General features: G+C 50.1%; 2 protein-coding genes across 2 annotated transcripts in view; one reads left to right on the top strand and one right to left on the bottom strand.

Moving 5' to 3' along the window:
- Positions 1-5,092, bottom strand: part of LOC140371003 (uncharacterized) — an 11,842-nt gene extending 6,750 nt beyond the window's left edge. The window contains exon 1 of the mRNA XM_072458280.1: positions 4,851-5,092. Coding sequence (XP_072314381.1) covers positions 4,851-5,092 — 242 coding nt within the window. The remainder of the gene's footprint in view (positions 1-4,850) is intronic.
- LOC140371002 (pre-mRNA 3' end processing protein WDR33-like) lies at positions 1,034-22,875 on the top strand. The gene is given in 9 exon segments (XM_072458279.1): positions 1,034-1,190; positions 6,240-6,504; positions 7,748-7,816; positions 9,082-9,186; positions 9,506-9,580; positions 9,582-9,602; positions 22,106-22,257; positions 22,728-22,825; positions 22,868-22,875. Coding segments are annotated over 8 exon segments (732 nt in total). The 5' UTR covers positions 1,034-1,190; positions 6,240-6,300.

The following is a 22,875-nucleotide window of genomic DNA, read 5'->3' as shown; positions in this document are numbered from 1 at the left end:
AGTCCAAAAGGAGAGTTTTATGCAGAATTAACGCGTATTTGTGGGAAAAAAGACGGACTTTGGAGACACTTACTGCTAAACACCCGGAGCGGCGCACGAGCGGCTCTCTGATTGGCTCAGAGCACCTTTGACGTTATGTGGTCAACATGAGTTTCGGCCAAGTTTAAAAAAAATATTTATTTATTGGAAAGTCCATTTTAAAACGTTTGTATTTGGCTTAGTCAAATGAACATCTGTTCAATGTTTGCTGACTCATGTTTATAACAGTATAAAATAATACGGAATCACACAATCTCATTTCACTATATTTTAAAGGTCAAAAGTCTCCAGATTTACCACTGACCTATGACCTCTACAAAGTGTCATTCTATTTCGATCATTCGAGTTGAGAATGGAAATACTCATCGTAAACTAATTTTATTCTTCAATTTAGACAAACACTTTGATAAAGAAAAAAGCTGCCGCACGTAAACAAAGATCCCCGGCCTTCAAAATAAAAGCATGAAGTCGTAAAACTACAAATATATATAAATAAATATATTTATATATATTTATTTATGCCAATTAGCTTGGAGACAAAAGCTCTTACTTTTATAAACATATAGGTGAATAATAATAATAATTAATATATGTTTTTTGTTTATTTTGTTGAATTGTTCACTTACAATGGCAATCTCCATACATTGTTAAGAGTGTGTTTTGAAACTTCCAATAATCTGTCCTTTCCTCCTGTTCTACTGCGTTGTAACAACGAAATTTCCCCTTGTGTGGATATTAAAGATTTATCTTATCTTATGTCCCAGGTCATACATGTCTCAGGTCATAGATGTCCCAGGTCATAGATGTCCCAGGTCATAGATGTCTCAGGTCCTACATGTCCCAGGTCATAGAAGAAGATAGATAGATTAGATAGATTAGATAGATTAGATAGATTAGATAGATAAGATAGATAAGATAGATAAATAATGTCCAGTACAAAACTCTCCCATAATGCCCGCGCGGTGACGCACTCCCGCCGGAGCCGCGGTTTCCCAGAATGCTTTAGTGATGCCGCAGAGAGAAGATGGACGCAGCGTGTGGCTGAAAATAAACTCTAATAAAGACATCAAACAAAGCATGCTTCTCCGGAGACTCGCGCTACGGAACATCTAGTTTATGACCGTAGATAGTTTCTCTGCAGCGGACTGTCGGTGAGTGTCTCCTCGGGCCAGGGTCAGGGCTTGCCGCAGTTAGCACGGACAGGCCGCCATTACTGCGCCCCGCAATAAAACAAAGACAGACTAAAGTTTAGGGTTTAAAAGTCCGTATTTCCCCGTCCGGCCGCTGTAGCACCAGGACGTGAGGTTAACCCCGGGCACGCGCGTTAGGCTCGGTTAGCTCAAGTTAGCATCGTTGGCTTTAGCTGTTCCTCAACAACAGAAAACCAAACCGCGATTTTACCTGAGTTCTAAAGAAAAAACGAATATTCCAGGAGGTTTTTAAAAGTGAAACTTAACTTCTTGTGATTAACTTGCAAATGTGAATAAAGTCAAAGCATGTGAGCCTTAAACACGTAAACAAACTGCTTTAACTCATTTAGTTTTAAAAGCGTCTAGAATAAATGAACCACATGAAAGATGCTTATTTCATCTGATTTAACATGTTTATTTCATCTCATAATGACGTGTGCATCTGATTTAACATGTTTGTGTGAAAATCCTTGTGTTGATGCTGATTCTCACTGTTGTAAACTTTATTCACTTTATTTATTGAAGAGTGGGTCCAGCTCGCCTCCGACGGTCCCTCTTCTGCCTGAAGAGTGGGTCCAGCTCGACTCAGACGGTCCCTCTTCTGCCTGAAGAGTGGGTCCAGCTCGACTCAGACGGTCCCTCTTCTGCCTGAAGAGTGGGTCCAGCTCGACTCAGACGGTCCCTCATCTGCCTGAAGAGTGGGTCCAGTTCGCCTCAGTCGGTCCCTCTTCTGCCTGAAGAGTGGGTCCAGCTCCAGTCTCCTTGTGTCCGTCTGTCCGTCTGTGAGAGTCGGATCTCTCCTTCACTGGAACTCCTCCAGGTTTCTACGGTTTTTTCCCAAAGAGGTTTTTTTTTGTAGTTTTTCCTGGCCGAGAAGGAGAGTCTAAGGACAGAGGACCCTGGGACATCGTCCCTCGCCACCACAGACATTGTCTGACTTCATCGCCACCACAGACATTGTTGATTCATTTCTCCCTGTGGCCCTCAGAGGCAACTGTTGTTGTGATTTTGGGCCTTACAAAAATAAATTGATTTGATTTGATTTGATTCACTGCTGTGACATGTTTACATGATTCTGAATGATTTTTGTGGAATAAAATACGACATTACCCTTTTGAATTTGAGAAATTGTCAATAAAGTTAAATAAAACTGGAAGTGGGAGGAGCTTAGAGCTGCACACATCATGCACGTGATTCACGTGACATTAGATGAACCTTACTGTTTCCTGTTGAGCTCCATAGCGCCTCCTCTGGTTCAGGAGGAAATGTCCGCATGTTTTTTTGTTGAATCCAGAGAAACCATCAACACTTTACTCCTGAATGGAATAAGACTTCTGCATTTGACCCGCTCTTCTTCCACTAGACCGCCAGCACTATCCCGAGCGCTGGCCCCTGTCCCGAACGCCGGCCCTGAGGTTTATCCAGAGACGGGGCGGGTCAAATGCAGACACACCTTTTGACCTCAGGACTTATAGGGTGTATTATTGTTACAGTCGTTGTTAAAACTTGAGTAATAAAATCACATTTTGATTTAGAACATGATTCTATGATTCTGTTTACGACTAAATGTTTTCATCAAAACAGTCTTAAGTTTAAATCTTATTTGGTGATTTTCATGGGTTTTAGGAATATTCCCTGAATGAATTGATTGACAGCTAGAGTTAATTGCAGCCTTTTTTTTAAATTAAAGTGAGTGAAATGTGTGGGTTGAACACTAGACTGCGATGAATGTTTTATTCCTACAGTTCAGTTTGGACTAAACATTGTCTTTATAGTAAAAAACGGTAAAAGACAAACGAGTTCATGTTCAACACGTCTGAACATTTGTTTTTCCAGAGAAACTCAAACGTCTCAGTCAGTTTAACCTTTGTAAAAGCAGAGCGTGAGTTTCATCTGGACCTTTGTAAAAGCAGAGCGTGAGTTTCATCTGGACCTCTGTAAAAGAGAGAAACCATCAACAGTTTACTCCTGAAGGGAATAAGACTTCTGCATTTGACCCGCTCTTCTTCCACTAGACCGCCAGCACTGTCCCGAGCGCCGGCCCTGAAGTTTATCCAGACGTGGCGGGTCAAATGCAGACGCACCTTTGACCTCAGGACTTATAGGGTGTATTATTATTACAGTCATTGTTAAAACTTGAGTAATAAAATCACATTTTGATTTAGAACATGATTCTATGATTCTGTTTACGACTAAATGTTTTCATTAAAACAGTCTTAAGTTTAAATCTTATTTTGTGTGATTTTCATGGGTTTTAGGAATATTCCCTGAATGAATTGACATTGAGTTAATTGCAGCCTTTTTTTAAAATTAAATTAAAGTGAGTGAAATGTGTGGGTTGAACACTAGACTGCGATGAATGTTTTATTCCTACAATTCAGTTTGGACTAAACATTGTCTTTACATAAAAGACAAACAAGTTCATGTTCAACACGTCTGAACATTTGTTTGTCCAGAGAAACTCAAACGTCTCAGTCAGTTTACCTTTTGTAAAAGCAGAGCGTGAGTTTCATCTGGACCATTGTAAAAGCAGAGCGTGAGTTTCATCTGGACCTTTGTAAAAGCAGAGCGTGAGTTTAATTTGGACCTTTGTAAAAGCAGAGGGTGAGTTTAATCTGGACCTTTTTAAAAAACGGGTGAGTTTAATCTGGACCTTTGTAAAAGCAGAGTGTGAGTTTAATCTGGACCTTTGTAAAAGCAGAGCGTGAGTTTAATCTGGACCTTTGTAAAAACAGCGTGAGTTTAATCTGGACCTTTATAAAAGCAGAGTGTGAGTTTAATGTCCAAATGTCTCACATTTGGGGTGTTTAAATGTGACAAATGGACAGAGCAGGTTTAAATGTCTTCATTTTCTCCAAATATTAGACACAAACACTTTACAGAAGATTTCTGCTTCAGTTTTTGACTAAACTAGATGTGACTCAAAGTGTGATAAATGAGGTGAAAACTGGACACTTGATGTGACCTTAGACCTTCACATGTTCAGACCTCGTTGCTTTATTGTGCATGTTTTTCTTGTTCAGTGGCTGGATTAGAACCCAAAACCCCGTGGTCGGTGGTGTTAGGTTCTATTCATCATTGTAAACTGTAAAGTGCATCAGGATCATCAGAAAGTCGTCCGGTGTTGTGTGCCAGATTATTTCCCGTCTTTAGCTCAGTTGTGAGGTGGTGTAATCCCTCATTGGTCCAGGAGTCAGGTGAGTCCGTCCTTCAACTGAAACCGGGGGTTTAATACTCAACCTTCCGGTGGTATATAATAGTGTCTTGAAACCCTGGAGAGGTCGACACCCAGAGGATTCTGATGCTAATCAGGTCCTCAGTGAGGAGGGAGAGAGAGCCAGGGACAATAATTTCAAGTGAAACCAAAAACACCGTTTATCAGGAGGCGGAGCTTACTCAGAGATGGATGAATATCTGAGTTCCCGGATTCGATTCTCAGATTGAGAATGACTCTTGGAAGAGAGTTGAAAGGTTTTGTTTTTCTAAAAACAGAGTCCAGATGATACAATTTACACTGCCCAGAGACCTGGTCCTGGTCTTGGACCAGGTCTTGGTCCTGGTCTTGGTCCTTGTCCTGGTCCCGGTCCTGGTCCCGGTCCCGGGAGATGCAGATAACGAGACTGGCACACGGATTGCCACAGGGACTGCCACACGGACTGGCACAGGGACTGGCACACGGACTGCCACAGGGACTGGAACACGGACTGCCACAGGGACTGCCTCACGGACTGCCACACGGACTGGCACAGGGACTGGCACACGGACTGCCACAGGGACTGGCACAGGGACTGCCACACAGACTGACACAGGGACTGCCACACGGACTGACACACGGACTGCCACAGGGACTGGCACACAGACATATTCCTCACATACTGTTGTGGTACTACTAGGAGTAACTACTGAAGTACATTCATGAGGAGATACAACACGGGCGCTCGGTTCAGATGCTCTTTCATCCTGTGCCACACCCTTAAACACATGTTACAGCCGTGATGAAACTGTCCCACACGCCAACCAAACACGCAGAAATAAACGTCCTGTGTTTGAAGTGACACTGTCAGTAGGGGCATCTCTGGTGTTGCAGTGTTGTGTCAGTAGGGGCATCTCTGGTGTTGCAGTGTTGTGTCAGTAGGGGGCATCTCTGGTGTTGCAGTGTTGTGTCAGAAGGGGGCATCGCTGGTGTTGCAGTGTTGTGTCAGTAGGGGGCATCTCTGGTGTTGCAGTGTTGTGTCTGTAGGGGGCATCTCTGGTGTTGCAGTGTTGTGTCAGTAGGGGGCATCTCTGGTGTTGCAGTGTTGTGTCAGAAGGGGGCATCTCTGGTGTTGCAGTGTTGTGTCAGTAGGGGGCATCTCTGGTGTTGCAGTGTTGTGTCAGTAGGGGGCATCTCTGGTGTTGCAGTGTTGTGTCTGTAGGGGGCATCTCTGGTGTTGCAGTGTTGTGTCAGTAGGGGGCATCTCTGGTGTTGCAGTGTTGTGTCAGTAGGGGGCATCTCTGGTGTTGCAGTGTTGTGTCAGTAGGGGGCATCTCTGGTGTTGCAGTGTTGTGTCTGTAGGGGGCATCTCTGGTGTTGCAGTGTTGTGTCAGTAGGGGGCATCTCTGGTGTTGCAGTGTTGTGTCAGTAGGGGGCATCTCTGGTGTTGCAGTGTTGTGTCAGTAGGGGGCATCCCTGGTGTTGCAGTGTTGTGTCAGTAGGGGGCATCTCTGGTGTCAGTGTTGTGTCAGTAGGGGGCATCTCTGGTGTTGCAGTGTTGTGTCAGTAGGGGGCATCTCTGGTGTTGCAGTGTTGTGTCAGTAGGGGACATCTCTGGTGTTGCAGTGTTGTGTCAATAGGGGGCATCTCTGGTGTTACAGTGTTGTGTCAGTAGGGGGCATCTCTGGTGTTGCAGTGTTGTGTCTGTAGGGGGCATCTCTGGTGTTGCAGTGTTGTGTCAGTAGGGGGCATCTCTGGTGTTGCAGTGTTGTGTCAGTAAGTGGTTTCATGATAGTCGTGTTCTCTCTGTTTTCCAGTCCTGAGTGGCACCAGGACGTGACCCAGTCTTCTGACCTCTGACCCTTGACCATCGCAGTCATGGCGGCGGAGCTGGGCTCGCCGCAGCGTTTTTTCCACATGCCGTGCTTCCAGCACCAGGCGCAGCGACAGGTTTTCTACAAACGACCCGACTTCGCTCAGCAGCAGGCCATGCAACAGCTCACCTTCGACGGCAAACGCATGAGGAAGGCCGTCAATCGCAAGACCATCGACTACAACCCGTCTGTCATCAGGTACTTAGAGGTAAGACCATCGAACCATCTTTCATCAGGAGCTAAGACCATCGAACCATCTGTTATCAGGTACTTAGAGGTAAGACCATCCTGACCATCTGTCAATGGGTACTCAGAGCAGGTTCTAGTCCGTCCATCAGCAGGTTCTGGTCCGTTCATCAGCAGGTTCTGGTCCGTCCATCAGCAGGTTCTGGTCCGTCCATCAGCAGGTTCTAGTCCGTCCATCACCAGGTTCTAGTCCGTCCATCAGCAGGTTCTGGTCAGTCCATCAGCAGGTTCTGGTCCGTCCATCAGCAGGTTCTAGTCCGTCCATCACCAGGTTCTAGTCCGTCCATCAGCAGGTTCTGGTCAGTCCATCAGCAGGTTCTAGTCCGTCCATCACCAGGTTCTGGTCCGTCCATCAGCAGGTTCTGATCCGTCCATCAACAGGTTCTAGTCCGTCCATCAGCAGGTTCTGGTCCGTCAGCAGGTTCTGGTCCGTCCATCTGCAGGTTCTTGTCCGTCCATCAGCAGGTTCTAGTCCGTCCATCAGCAGGTTCTAGTCCGTCCATCTGCAGGTTCTTGTCCGTCCATCAGCAGGTTCTAGTCCGTCCATCAGCAGGTTCTAGTCCGTCCATCAGCAGGTTCTGGTCCGTCAGCAGGTTCTGGTTCGTCCATCTGCAGGTTCTTGTCCGTCCATCAGCAGGTTCTAGTCCGTCCATCAGCAGGTTCTAGTCCGTCCATCAGCAGGTTCTGGTCCGTCCATCAGCAGGATCTGGTCCGTCCATCAGCAGGATCTGGTCTGTCCATCAGCAGGTTCTGGTCCGTCCATCAGCAGGTTCTAGTCCGTCCATCAACAGGTTCTAGTCCGTCCATCAGCAGGTTCTGGTCCGTCAGCAGGTTCTGGTCCGTCCATCTGCAGGTTCTTGTCTGTCCATCAGCAGGTTCTAGTCCGTCCATCAGCAGGTTCTAGTCCGTCCATCAGCAGGTTCTGGTCCGTCCATCAGCAGGATCTGGTCCGTCCATCAGCAGGATCTGGTCTGTCCATCAGCAGGTTCTGGTCCGTCCATCAGCAGGTTCTGGTCCGTCAGCAGGTTCTAGTACGTCCATCAGCAGGTTCTAGTCCGTCCACCAGCAGGGTTCTGGTCCGTCCATCAGCAGGTTCTAGTCCGTCCATCAGCAGGTTCTGTTGCTAACACAGATCTGAAGTGAACACATTGTGATTTGGTAAATCTCAAAGGTCTGACTCTAAACTCTCTAAACTCTCTTTGCAGAACCGCCTTTGGCAACGCGATCAGAAAGACCAGAGAGCGATCCAGTCGGACGCCGCCTGCTACAACGACGTGAGTGTCACACACGTTTAGTCATCTTTGTCTGTCTTAGTTGCATTTTTGTCTCTGTTAGTTGCGTCTTTGTCTCTTTCAGTTTCGTTTCTGTCTCTTTTAGTTGCGTTTTCGTCTCTTATAGTTGCGTCTTTGTCTCTTTTAGTTGCGTCTTTCTCTCTTAGTTGGTTTTTGTCTCTTAGTTGGTTTTTGTCTCTTTTGTTGCGTCTTTGTCTCTTTTAGTTGCGTTTTTGTCTCTTTTAGTTGCGTTTTCGTCTAATTTTGTTGCGTCTTCGTCTCTTTTAGTTGCGTCTTTGTCTCTTTTAGTTGCGTTTCTGTCTCTTTTGTTGCGTCTTTGTCTCTTTTAGTTGCGTTTTCGTCTCTTAGTTGCGTTTTCGTCTCTTTTTGTTGCGTCTTTGTCTCTTCTAATTGCGTCTTTGTCTCTTTTAGTTGCGTTTTTCGTCTCTTTTAGTTGCGTCTTTGTCTCTTTTAGTTGCGTTTTTGTCTCTTAGTTGGTTTTTGTCTCTTTTGTTGCTTCTTTGTCTCTTTTAGTCGCGTTTCTGTCTCTTAGTTGGTCTTTGTCTCTTTTAGTTGCGTCTTTGTCTCTTTTAGTTGCGTTTCTGTCTCTTAGTTGTTTTTTGTCTCTTTTGTTGCGTCTTTGTCTCTTTTAGTTGCGTTTCTGTCTCTTAGTTGGTTTTTGTCTCTTTTATTGCGTCTTTGTCTCTTTTTGTTGCGTCTTTGTCTCTTTTAGTTGCGTTTGTCTCCTTTAGTTGCGTTTTCGTCTCCTTTAGTTGCGTTTTCGTCTCTTTTAGTTGCGTTTTCGTCTCTTTTAGTTGCGTTTTCGTCTGCTGTTGAGACAGTTTGTTATATTCATGTCTGACGTGTGTAAATAATAGTTTGTGATAAATAGAGATGATATTAGGCCATGTGCCAGTGGTGCAGTGGTTCAGGCACAGCACATGTGCCACAGGCCGCATGTCCTCACCGCTCTCATCCCCCATTTCACTCAGCACATAATTATGTTATAATTATGTCTCCGCCCTCTGCCCCGCCCTCTGCAGCTGGTGCCTCCTCTGGGCATGCTCAGTAATCCTGTGTTATAATTATGTCTCCGCCCTCTGCCCCGCCCTCTGCAGCTGGTGCCTCCTGTGAGCATGCTCAGTAACCCTGTGTTATAATTATGTCTCCGCCCTCTGCCCCACCCTCTGCAGCTGGTGCCTCCTCTGAGCATGCTCAGTAACCCTGTGTTATAATTATGTCTCCGCCCTCTGCCCCGCCCTCTGCAGCTGGTGCCTCCACTGGGCATTCTCAGTAACCCCATGAACGCCGTCACCACCAAATTTGTCAGAACGTCCACCAACAAAGTTAAGTGTCCAGTGTTTGTCATCAGGGTGAGTCTGCTCCTCTCTGCTCCTGCTCCTCTCTGCGCCTGCACTTCTCTCTCTGCTCCTGCCTGCTCCTGCACCTCTCTCTCTGCTCCTCTCTGCTCCTGCTCCTCTCTCTCTGCTCCTGCCTGCTCCTGCACCTCTCTCTCTGCTCCTCTCTGCTCCTGCCTGCTCCTGCACCTCTCTCTCTCTGCTCCTCTCTGCTCCTGCTCCTGCTCCTGCCTGCTCCTCTCTCTCTGCTCCTCTCTGCTCCTGCTCCTCTCTGCTCCTCTCCTCTCTGCTCCTGTCTGCTCCTGTCTGACCCTGATTGCTCCTGTCTCTGCAGTGGACCCCTGAGGGTCGTCGTCTGGTCACAGGAGCCTCCAGTGGAGAGTTCACTCTGTGGAGTGGACTCACCTTCAAACTTTGAGACCATCCTGCAGGTAACGCCCTCCACGCGTCGTCCACACGCCCTCCACTCGCCTCCACATGCTTCCACACGCCTCCACACGCCCTCCACACGCCTCCCCACGTTCTCCACACGCCCTCCACGCGCTCTCCACGCGCCTCCACATCCCTCCACACGCTCTCCACACGCCTCCACACGTCCTCCACACGCCCTCCACACGCCTCCACACGCCCTTCACACGCCTCCACACGCCCTCCACACGCCTCCACACGCCTCCCCACGCTCTCCACAAGTCCTCCACACGCCCTCCACACGCCTCCACACGCCCTTCACACGCCTCCACACTCCCTCCACACGCCTCCACACGCCTCCCCACGCTCTCCACACGCCTCCACGCGTCCTTCACGCGTCCTCCACACACCCTCCACACACCCTCCACTCACCTTCCACTCGCCTCCACATGCCTCCACATGCCTCCACACTAGGGATGCGTACCGCTACGACGGACCGGATCCGGACTTGTAAAAACGTTTCGGTTCAGGTCCAAACAAAACGAAACCCCGGTGATTCGGTTCAGGACTCTAAAAATCTACCACTCACATTCTATATCCTTTACGTTCTAGAATCTAAACCATCTTAAACCTTCCATAGATCGCGAAATTCGCGCTAGAAAAGACATAAACACTGACATCGCTGTCAATGGCGCGTCCGGAGCCATCAGCGACGCGCGCGTCTTCCCCGCGGCAGAAGTTGAAGCCGGCGAAATGAGTTTAAAGACGCGAGAGACAGAACATTGAGGCGGCAGCCGGGAAGAGAGCTGACTTTATATGAAGCGTTTTAAGCCGCCGCGTGCGTCGCCGCTTGTGCCGCTCCGTGTGTTAGTTTAACGCTTGCAGCCGGTGGTTGGTTTGGTTTGGGTGTAACTGTGAGGGGACCTTGCTCAACACCCGGTCTGGAGAGACGGGAGATAGCGGAGGAGAGTGGATCGGGGATGGAAGACGTTCTGGACGGCGTGGAGGAGCAGCCTTTTCTGCCTGTACGTGCCCGGAAACGTAAAAAGTCCCTTAGCTCGTCCGAGGGTTCTGGGAATGAGCAGCAGGATGAGGCTGAAGCTATTGATGTCCGGGGTGAGAGCAGAGACTGTAAGGTGATCATAAAGCTTGCACAGGATAGTGCATCCTTTAAGGAGTGGAATTCAGTGGCATTGTCAAAGAGCCTAACTGTAGCTGTGGGAGTGATCAAGAGTGCGAGTGTCCTTAGAGATGGCTCGCTGCTGGTAGTGTGCAAGGACGCGGCTCAGCAACGGAAGGCGATTGGAACTAAACGTCTGGGTGGAAAGGACATTCTTGTGTCTAATGCTGAAAGAAACACGGTCAGAGGAGTTATCGTAGGTGTCCCTACGGCGACGTCTGTGGATGAAGTTAAGGAGAATTTGACGGGAGTTACGGTGGTGGACGCTAGGCGTTTGAAGGTGACCCGGTTTGGGGTAAGATGTGACAGCTTGTCGGTAATGGTAACACTTGAAGGGAGGTGCCTGCCTAGTAAGGTGTTCATTGGGTACATGTGCTATAGCGTCTGGCCATATGTTCCGCCGCCCCTGCGTTGCTTTAAGTGCCAGCGCTTTGGGCATATTGCAGCGGTCTGTAGAGGGAGGCAAAGGTGTGGTAAATGTGCAGGAGATCATGAGTATGGGAAGTGTGACGTGGGTGCAAAACTGAAGTGCTGTAACTGTGGGGAAGAACATAGCTCTGCCTACGGGGGATGCAGGTTTAGCAAAAGAGCTGCTGAGGTGCAGAAAATAAAGGTCTCTCAAGGTATATCCTATGCAGATGCAGTCAAGAAAGTTTCAAGTAACGAGTTTAGAGTAAATACAGAGAGAGGAGCCAGCGCTGCTCCCAGCCAGGGCGAAATGAGAGAGGCCAGCGTGGCTCCCAAGAAGTGTGAAGGTTTCAAGAGTGGAGGTCCCAAGTGTGCAGGTTCCAGAATTAATGAGAATACCCTGGTTGTGGATAGAGAGGTTTTTGTACTCTTTATGGTGGATGTTGTAAACTGTGCTGCTCAGACTCAAAGCAGAAGTGAAAGGATCAGGATCATTGCTAAAGCTGCAGGGAGATTCCTTGGAACAAAGGAGCTTGATTGGGCAGATATAGAAAACAGGCTAAAGGCGCTAAATGGGAGTCGGAGTGATGGGGGTCTGCTTTTGGGGAGTCAGAGTGATCAGAGTGACGAGATGGGGGTGGGGGTGGTCTCCTGTCCTCGCCCTGTCTCGAAGACGCACGGCTACCAAGCGGCGACATCAGTGGACATATTATTGCCTATAGAATGAAGCCTGAAGAATAAAGCTGTACGGTGGAAGCACCGAACGTCGGGGAAGGAGAGGAAGATGATGAGGAGTCTCCCTGGAATAAAGCCGGTTGGTCTCTGAAACAACAACAACTATTCTAGTCACAAAGACATATCATGACCTCATGGGCTTTGTAAAACAACGAACAATACCTCGTGCACTTGGATGCCAACTGCCATAAAAAACTACAACGACAACAGTTTGGATATTACGACAACATAGAGGAACGCCTCGGTCCGTATGATGGGGAAGAAGAAGAGGAAGCGTGACCTGGTCGGTGACGATATGAACAGCGGGGAGGACTCCCCTGGAGCCACTGATCCTGTGCAGCGTAGGGCGTCTTCTTGCTCGTCTATGGAGGGCTCTCTCAGTGAGGAGCAGGGCGGGGGGGTTGCAGATGTCGGGGATGTGAGTTCAGAGTGTAAGGTGTTCATAAAGCTCGCGCAGGATAATGCGTCCTTTAAGGGGTGGGATCCGATGGCGTTGACAAGGAGCCTGACTGTAGCTGTGGGAGTGGTCAAGCATGCGAGTGTCCTTAGGGATGGCTCGCTGCTGGTTGTGTGCAAGGACGTGGCTCAGCAAAGGAAGGCGATTGAAGCTAAGTGTCTGGGGGGGAAGGACATTCTTGTGTCTGATGCTGTAAGAGGCACGGTCAGGGGAGTTATAGTAGGCGTCCCTACGACGACATCTGTGGATGACATAAAGGAGAATTTGACTGGAGCTAAGGTGGTGGATGCTAGGCGGTTGAAGATGACCCGGGATGGGGTAAGGTGTGACAGCCTGTCGATAATGATTAGATTTGAAGGTGGGATCCTGCCTCGTGTGGTGTGCGTTGGGTACATGCGCTATGGCGTACGCCCATATGTTCTGCCGCCCCTGCGTTGCTTCAAGTGCCAGCGCTTTGGGCATATTGCAGCGGTCTGTAGAGGGAAGCAGAAGTGTGGTAAATGTGCAGGAGACCACGAGTATGGGAAGTGTGACGACGGAGCAAAACTCAAGTGCTGTAACTGTGGGGGAGAGCATAGCTCTGCCTACGGGGGATGCGTGTTCAGCAAGAGGGCTGCGGAGGTGCAAAAAGTTAGAGCCTCTCAAGGCATATCCTACGCGGATGCGGTCAAGAAGGTGTCTGGTAGTCAGGTGACGGTGGATGCAGTGGGGGCTGCCAGTGCTGCTGGTGTCCTAGGCGACAGGGGAGGGGGCAGCGTTGCCCGCAGCCAGGGGGAGGTCCCCACTGGGATGCCCGTGAGTGTGGCTTCCACGGGCAGAGGCCCTGTGGGTGCGGAGGATGTACTGGTTGTGAAGAGGAAAGATTTCTTCCTCTTTATAGTGGAAGTGATTAACTGTACTGGGCAAACCAAGAAGAGATCCGAAAAGACTAAGATCATCGCTAAGGCTGCAGGGAAGTACTTTGGAGCTGGGGGTCCCGAGTGGACGGAGATAGAGGATGCGCTGCGGGAGGGCGCCCTGCCCCATTCTGGCAGTGGGAGTGGGGGGGCTCCCGATGCGCCGTCAGGTTCCGGGGGCTCATAATGGCGGTGGTTGTCTTGCAATGGAATGCGCGTAGTCTTCGTGCTAATGGCCAGGAATTTAAGCATTTTGTCTCTACCTTGTTGAACAAGCCTCACGTTATGTGCGTGCAGGAGACTTGGTTACGACCTAGGTGGGGTTTTGGGATACAAGGGTATGTGTGTGTTAGGAATGATAGGGAGCAGGGTAGAGGCGGAGGTGTGGCTGTGTTTGTCCGAGATGACCTAAATTACGTTGTTGTCAGTGTGAGTAAAGCGCCGGAGGCCCTGGCGGTGAGGGTCTGGCTGGGTGGTGAAGCTGTTACTGTGGTTAACCTTTATAATCCGTGTGGTGAGTTAACGCTAGAGTCCTTACATAGTATCGGTAAGGATGTTCGGGGAAAGGCCGTGTGGTGTGGGGATTTTAATGCGCATAGCGCTTTGTGGGGCGGTAGTGGTACCGATAGGTATGGGCAGGTGGTAGAGGGTTTTATCAATCAAAGGGAGTTGGTTTGTCTGAATGATGGGGGTGGGACCCGCTATGATATGGGGACCGGTGCGGAAAGTGCAATAGATCTTACACTTGTGTCCAAGGAGTTAGCTGGTGTTTGTAGTTGGGAGGTTCTTGGTAATCTTTCTTTTGGTAGCGATCACTATCTAGTCCGCACCGTGATTGGCTTTGGGAGCTGTGTGGTCAGGGGGACGAGGATCCAGAGGTGGCAGTTGGCAAGGGCGAACTGGGGGGCTTTCCTGAGGAAAGCTGATGATGGTTCTAGGGTTCTGCAGGAAGGAGGATTGACTCAGGTGGATGATCTCAATAGTGCAATTGTCTCGCTCATCACGCAGTCAGCGGTAGGCACGATTCCTAAGAGTGGTGGTAGTGGACATAGGAAGCGGGTGCCGTGGTGGACTGAAGCATGTGGTCATGCTGTTAGGGCGAGAAATGCGGCGTTTCGCCGGCTAAGGGTTGCCCACACTGAGGGTGCCCTCATTGACTACAAGAGGGCCCGCGCTGTTGTGCGGAAAACTGTGAGAACGGCCAAGAGTGCCTATTGGAGGCGGTATTGTTCCAAAATTGGGAGAGAAACGCGTCTCGGGGATGTTTGGGGGATGATTAAGCGGATGCATGGGGTTGAGCGCCGTCGTGGGACCCCGGTCCTAATACTGAATGGTGTTGAAGCAGTCAGCGACGTTGACAAAGCTGAACTGTTGGCCAGCACCTTTGTGTCGGTGCACAGCTCTGACAATCTCTCACCTGCGGAAAGGCACTACAGGGAGAGTACTTTGGCCCAGAATTCTGAGCTGATTGGGCACCAGCCTTCGACTCATGATGACCTTGACCTTCCGTTTAGTTTGTTTGAGCTAAGGAGAGCACTTTCTAAGGCGAAACAGACAGCCCCGGGTAAAGATGAGGTGTGCTATGACATGCTCTCTCATTTGACTGATGACACGCTTGGGCTAGTCCTGGGTCTTTTCAACCGTGTTTGGGATTCAGGTTGTGTTCCATCTGCGTGGAAACAGTCTACGGTGGTGCCGGTTCTGAAGCCGGGTAGGCCAGCGTCTGACCCTTCAAGTTATAGGCCGATTGCCTTGACGTCGCAGCTCGGGAAAACGATGGAGCGCATGGTTACCGAGCGGTTGGATTACTTCTTGGAGAGTCAGGGTTTGCTTCCCGCGCACCAGAGTGGTTTCCGTAGGGGCAGGAACACCATGGATTCCGTGTTGTGTTTGGAATCTGATATCCAGCTGGCCAGGGCTCAGAAAGAAAAGGTTATTGCGGTGCTCTTTGATGTGGAGAAGGCGTACGATATGGTTTGGAAGGATGGGCTCCTCATTAAGCTGCGGAAGTGTGGTGTGAAGGGTAAACTGTTTAACTGGGTCCGGAGCTTTCTGTCTGGCCGGCGTATCCAAACCAGAGTGGGCGCTGCTTACTCTGGGGTCTATGGGGTGGAGAATGGGATCCCGCAGGGGAGTGTGTGTAGCCCTATCTTGTTCAATGTTATGATTAAGGACATCTTTGACAACGTGGATGGGTCTGTTGGGAGGAGCCTTTATGCTGACGATGGCGCTCTATGGGTGAGAGGGAGGAATCTCCGGTTTTACGAGGCGAAACTGCAAAGGGCAATACAGCAGGTGGAGCAGTGGACCCTGAAGTGGGGGTTTAAACTGTCCGTACGGAAGTCTCAAGTGATCTGTTTCTTCAATGGACATAGGGACGTCTCCCTTCGACTGCATGGGCAGGTGCTCGAACAGGTCAGGGAGGTGAGGTTCTTGGGGGTCACCTTTGACGAGAGGCTTAGTTGGCGTCGGCACATTGATGAGGTCAGTGGTAAATGCAAAAGGGTGAATAACTTGCTTCGTTGTCTATCCGGCCAGGACTGGGGGGCCAGCAGAAGGTCGCTCCTGGGTATTTATCGGGCCGTCATGAGGGCGGCTATTGATTATGGCTGTATAGCCTACATGTCTGCGGCTGAGACTAACTTAAAGAAGCTTGATGTGGAGCAAGCCCAGGCCTTGCGCATCTGCTGTAGGGCTTTTAGGACCTCCCCTGTCTCGGCGCTGCAGGTTGAGTTGGGGGAATTGCCGTTACGGCTCCGGAGGCTAGAACTTCTGTTGGCTTACTGGGTGAATGTGCAAGGTCATACGAGCTCTCACCCGGTGAGGGACTTTCTCAGGGTTGATGGGGGGCAGAGTGAGGCTGGCGGTATGATTTTCGGCCAGGTAGGAAATGCGAAGGCGCGGCTTGCGGGGGTTGGTGATCTGCGTGTGAGCCCGTCGGTGGCTTTGTCTGCTATAGCTCCGTGGAAGTTTGTCCCGGCTCCTGTTGATGTTAGCTTGCATGGCAAGCTTAGAGGAGTCGCTGGGAGGGCACCGCAGTTTGCCGTTCAAGCGCTCATCGATAAGCACTCAGGTGATGTGTTTATTTATACCGACGGGTCTAGGGATCCTGAGAGTGGGCGTACTGGCGCCGCTTATTTTGTGCCTGACCTGGGGCTGGCGGTCAAGAAGAGGTTGACAGATCGCCTTTCTGTTTTCACGTCGGAACTTATAGCGATACGGTTGGCGTTGGAATGGGCGGAATCTGCTTTGCAGTGTTGCGGCATTGTGGTGGCCTCTGACAGCCTTTCTGCATTGCAAAGCATTAAATCTGGGAAATCGGATTGCAGACAGGATGTGTTGAATGGCATCTTCTGTCTGATGCTCTCCCTGTCCAGGAAGGATGTGAGGGTTTCCTTCATTTGGGTCCCTGCGCATGTGGGGGTGGATGGTAACGAAATGGCTGATGCACTGGCTAAACGTTCCCTTCGGCGGCCATCAATTGATGTGGCGGTTGAGTTAAGCAAATCTGAAATCAAGCCTGTTATCAAGAGTCATGTGGTCGGCCTTTGGCAGGAATTTTGGAGCCACTGTGTTACTGGACGGCATCTCTATCACATACAGGGTAGTGTGGGTCCTTGCGGGTCTATGGGCAGGAACGCGTGGGAGGAAAGGGCCTTCGCCCGCATGAGGATTGGCCATACTGGACTCAATTGGTCACTAAGTAGGATAGGCAAACATCCGACCGGTCTGTGTGGTCACTGTCGGGTGCCAGAGACTGTCGAGCATGTGCTGATTTGCTGTGAGGCTTATGATAGGGAAAGGGCCGGGTTGGCCTTGTGGTTTCGGAATAATGGGCGGGAGTTCAATCTGCGGAACGTTCTGGCGATCCAGTCACAGGGTTTGTGTCAGGCTGTGGTTGCTTACTTATGTAGCACAGGGCTGGGTAAACGTTTATAGAGGTGGGGGGTGTTGGAGACTGAGCCGAGGATGAGGAGCAAGAGGATGTTCTAACGCGCTTGGACTTCATGGGCCTAGAAACGCCAAAGTGATGGAAGAAGGACTTCTAAGGGATAAAACGACAAAGACGTCCCATGACCTCATGGGCTTTGTAAAACAACAAAGACGTCCCATGATCTCATGGGCTTTGTGCTTCCGGGGCGCCGAACGTCAAGGAGGGCGAGGAGGGTGGGGAGGAGTCTCCCTGGAGTGGAGCCGAGTTCATTCTTTCCGCTTTGATCCCATGGGCTTTGAAAACAATGACACATAAACACAGTGGTACAAGTATATATGTCATATGAATGGGTTCCAAGTGTGGAGCTCATGGGCTTTGTACTTCCCAAAGCACCGACCGTCAAAGAGGGCGAGGAAGGTGAAGAAGAGTCTCCCTGGAATAAAGCCGGTTGGTCTCTGACACAACAACTATTCTAGTCACAAAAACACATCATGACCTCATGGGCTTTGTAACGCCAAAGCAATGGGAGGAGTACTTTTACGGACTACGACAGAGTCTGAGGACTACGAAACGTCTGAGGAATAAAGTCTGGCGGTAATGCAACACTCGGATGCCAACCGCCATAAAACAACAACAACAACAACAACAACAACAACACCAAAGCAATGGAAGGAGTACTTTTACGGACTACGACAGAGTCTGAGGACTACGACAAAGTCTGAGGAATAAAGTCTGGCGGTAATGCAACACTTGGATGCCAACCGCCATAAAACAACAACAACAACAACAACAACGCTCGGATGCCGGCCGCCATGGAACAACAACAACAACAACAACAACTACGACAAAGTCTGAGGAATAAAGTCTGGCGGTAATGCAACACTTGGATGCCAACCGCCATAAAACAACAACAACAACAACAACAACAACAACAACAACTATTCTAGTCACAAAGACATATCATGACCTCATGGGCCTTGTAACACCAAAGCAATGGAAGGAGTACTTTTACGGACTACGACAGTCTGAGGACTACGACAAAGTCTGAGGAATAAAGTCTGGCGGTAATGCAACACTTGGATGCCAACCGCCATAAAACAACAACAACAACAACAACAACAACATTGAGGCGGCAGCCGGGAAGAGAGCTGACTTTATATGAAGCGTTTTAAGCCGCCGCGTGCGTCGCCGCTTGTGCCGCTCCGTGTGTTAGTTTAACGCTTGCAGCCGGTGGTTGGTTTGGTTTGGGTGTAAATATTGTAACTTCTCGCTCAGGACAGTAATGCTGGTTTAGTGCTCTCAAGTTGTCACTTTATTTCTTGAACAGAGTTGGTTACTGTCGGCCGTGACCATGGTGATGGAACAGGAACATCAGAAACTACCTGGTCTCCTGAGCCCGCTCTTAGCTCCGCCCCAGAGACCGCGCACGCGCACTAGAGACTAGGGTCGCTACAATATGAATAAAATAACTGTATTATGTTGTGGTGTGATGTAGCATTTATTTAGGTGAGTTAATGTGCAATATACATATTTATACATCTTAGTACATACATCTATACATCTTACATCTTAGTACTTTAAATACTAAGTCAAAGTAATATTGTTTAATTGCTGGATTCATTAATTGGAGCTTATATTTTGTAATAGTATTTGTATTCTACAGTTGTTAAATATGGTCTTGTGTTTAATGCTGTTAATATGATGTATTGTGTGTAGTGTAAAGTATTTTCATATTCTCTTTTTGATACTGCTAAGTTGATTGATTTATAATGGTTCTAGTTGACTGTTGAATGCTAGTTTTTGAAGATTTTTACATGACTTTGATCCCAATTGATCTGCAAAATTAAAGAGTGAAAATGTATCTAAAGGCATTAAACTTCAAGTGTGGGAACAGCCCAGTCAAACTAGTAATACACTTGACAAACATAGTATCAGCAGAAACAGCTACCATAATACCAATACTCAACATGCTCTTGTTCGGAAGTTGTTCCTCTAGTAAAACACATGAATGTGTGTTAGCTAGTAGCTTGTGATTTTTAAGGTATAACTTCTGTTGATAAACAGTGTCGGTGTAATCCCTCATTCGTCCAGGCGTTTTCCATAGTAGAAAAAACTTCAGTTTTAGTCATCTGGACTCAGTTTGAAAAATAGACGTTTCGACTCTCATCCAAGAGTCATTGTCAATAAAAGAATTTAGATCGAGAACTCCGATATTAATACTGTTCTGTGGTAAGACCCACCCATTGGGAGGAGCCTTTCTGAAGTAGAAAGAGTTGTTTGTTTCAACAGAAACTCCCCCCTTGTATCTACCGAGCTAGCCTATTCAGAATCTTGATGGGCTATTAGAATCCTCTTTGTCTTTGTGAGACCCTGGCTCAACCACCCTGAGTATCTGATTAGCATCTACATGTCCTGGTCCTGGTCCTCTACCTTTCCAGGGGTTCAGTATCCCATTATAAATAACAGGAAGATTAAACCTTAGCCCTCCATTTCTGTTTAAAGAAGGTCTTTCTTTTTTTAACAAAAATAGCTTCCTTGACTCCTCTTTCAAACCATCTTTTCTCCCTGCTTAAAACCTTCACCTCACCGTCTTCAAACGAGTGATTTGAGGATTCAAGATGGAGATGCACGGCACTCTGAGGTCCTGAACTTGTATTTCTTCTGTGCTGATAAAGCCTCTTGTGTAGAGGCTGTTTCGTCTCACCTATGTACCGTTCTTTACAGCTTTCTTCACTGCATTGGATCGAATAAACTACATTGCTCTGTTTTTGAGTCGGTAACTTGTCCTTAGGGTGAACCAGTTTTTGTCTTAAAGTGTTTCCTGGTTTAAAATAAACAGGGACTTCGTGTTGTCTAAAAATTCTCTGCAGTTTTTCTGACAGGCCAGACACATAAGGGATAGAAACACCCTTCCTTCTCTGTTCAGTTTCCCTTTTGTCCTGCTTCTTGGTTCTCTTCACTCTGTTGAGAGCCCAAGCGGGGTAACCACAGGCTGAGAGGGCATTTCGGACATGTTTTTCCTCTTTCTTCTTGCCCTGTGAGCTGGTGGGCACAGCTTGAGCTCTGTGTTGTAAGGTTCTGCCCTCTCAGCCTGTGGCTCTCCACGCGCCTCCACATCCTTCCACACGCTCCCCACACGCCTCCACACGCCCTCCACGCACCTCTACACGTTCTCCACGCGCCTCCACATCCCTCCACACGCCCCCCACACTCCTCCACACGCTCTCCACGCGCCTCCACACACTCTCCACATGCCTCCACACACTCTCCACACGCCTCCACACGCTCTCCACGCGCCTCCACATGCCTCCACGCGCTCTCCACGCGCCCTCCATACGCCCTCCACGCGCCTCCACACGTCCTCCACACGCCTCCACACGCCCTCCACACGCCTCCACACACCCTCCACACACCCTCCACGCGCCTCCACACGCCCTCCACGCACCTCTACACGCTCTCCACGCGCCTCCACATCCCTCCACATGCTCCCCACACGCCTCCACATGCCCTCCACGCACCTCTACACGCTCTCCACGCGCCTCCACATCCCTCCACATGCTCCCCACACGCCTCCACACGCTCTCCACGCGCCTCCACACACTCTCCACATGCCTCCACACACTCTCCACATGCCTCCACACGCTCTCTACACGCCTCTACACGCTCTCAACGCGCCTCCACATCCCTCCACACGCTCCCCACGCGCCTCCACATCCCTCCACACGCTCCCCACGCGCCTCCACACGCTCTCCACGCGCCTCCACGCACTCCCCACACGCCTCCACACGCTCTCCACGCGCCTCCACACACTCTCCACATGCCTCCACACACTCTCCACGTGCCTCCACACACTCTCCACGCGCCTCCACACACTCTCCACACACTCTCCACATGCCTCCACACACTCTCCACGCGCCTCCACACACTCTCCACACACTCTCCACATGCCTCCACACACTCTCCACACGCCTCCACACGCTCTCCACGCGCCTCCACATGCCTCCACGCGCTCTCCACGCGCCCTCCATACGCCCTCCACGCGCCTCCACACGTCCTCCACACGCCTCCACACGCCCTCCACACGCCTCCACACACCCTCCACACACCCTCCACGCGCCTCCACACGCCCTCCACGCACCTCTACACGCTCTCCACGCGCCTCCACATCCCTCCACATGCTCCCCACACGCCTCCACATGCCCTCCACGCACCTCTACACGCTCTCCACGCGCCTCCACATCCCTCCACATGCTCCCCACACGCCTCCACACGCTCTCCACGCGCCTCCACACACTCTCCACATGCCTCCACACACTCTCCACATGCCTCCACACGCTCTCTACACGCCTCTACACGCTCTCAACGCGCCTCCACATCCCTCCACACGCTCCCCACGCGCCTCCACATCCCTCCACACGCTCCCCACGCGCCTCCACACGCTCTCCACGCGCCTCCACGCACTCCCCACACGCCTCCACACGCTCTCCACGCGCCTCCACACACTCTCCACATGCCTCCACACACTCTCCACGTGCCTCCACACACTCTCCACGCGCCTCCACACACTCTCCACGTGCCTCCACACACTCTCCACGCGCCTCCACACACTCTCCACACACTCTCCACATGCCTCCACACACTCTCCACGCGCCTCCACACACTCTCCACACACTCTCCACACACTCTCCACACGCTCTCCACACGCCTCCACGTGCCACCACGCGCCTCCACGCGCCTCTTATAAAGGTTATACGGTTTACACCAGTTTTATGTGCAGATTACTGGCCAAATGAGAGTTGCACCATAAAGCACAGTTCCTCCTCCTCTGACTCTGTTTCTCCTCCTTCTCTCTGACCCTCCCTGCGTCTCCTCCTCCTCTCTGACCCTCCCTGCGTCTCCTCCTGCGTCTCCTTCAGGCCCACGACAGCCCGGTGCAAGCCATGACCTTGTCTCAAAACGACATGTGGATGCTGACGGCGGATTACGGAGGATACGTCAAGTACTGGCAGAGCAACATGAACAACGTCAAGATGTTCCAGGCTCACAAGGAGGCCATCCGAGAAGCCAGGTGAGTCTGACCAGGTGAGACTGAGACCAGGTGAGACTGAGACCAGGTGAGACTGAGACCAGGTGACAGTCTGAGACCAGGTGATACTGAGACCAGGTGAGACTGAGACCAGGTGAGACTGAGACCAGGTGAGTCTGCCCAGGTGCGACTGAGACCAGGTGAGACTGAGACCAGGTGAGGTGAGACCAGGTGAGGTGAGACCAGGTGAGACTGAGACCAGGTGAGACTGAGACCAGGTGACAGTCTGAGACCAGGTGACAGTCTGTGACCAGGTGACAGTCTGAGACCAGGTGACAGTCTGTGACCAGGTGACAGTCTGAGACCAGGTGACAGTCTGAGACCAGGTGACTGTCTGTGACCAGGTAACAGTCTGTGACCAGGTGACAGTCTGTGACCAGGTGACAGTCTGAGACCAGGTGAGACTAAGACCAGGTGTCTGTTGTTATTGACTTGTTTGTTTGTGTCCACAGTTTCTCTCCGACTGACAATAAGTTCGCCACCTGCTCAGACGATGGTACAGTTCGGATCTGGGACTTTCTGCGCTGCCACGAGGAGAGGATCCTACGAGGTGAGTCAGTGTGACTTTTAGTCACCTTATTGTCACTTTTAGTCACCTAA

The sequence above is a fragment of the Eucyclogobius newberryi genome, unplaced genomic scaffold (assembly GCF_026437365.1).
Source record: "Eucyclogobius newberryi isolate DKJ021-1_F unplaced genomic scaffold, fEucNew1.0.hap1 SCAF_21, whole genome shotgun sequence".
NCBI lineage: Eukaryota > Metazoa > Chordata > Actinopteri > Gobiiformes > Gobiidae > Eucyclogobius > Eucyclogobius newberryi.
This window is presented reverse-complemented; position numbering and strand designations above follow the sequence as displayed.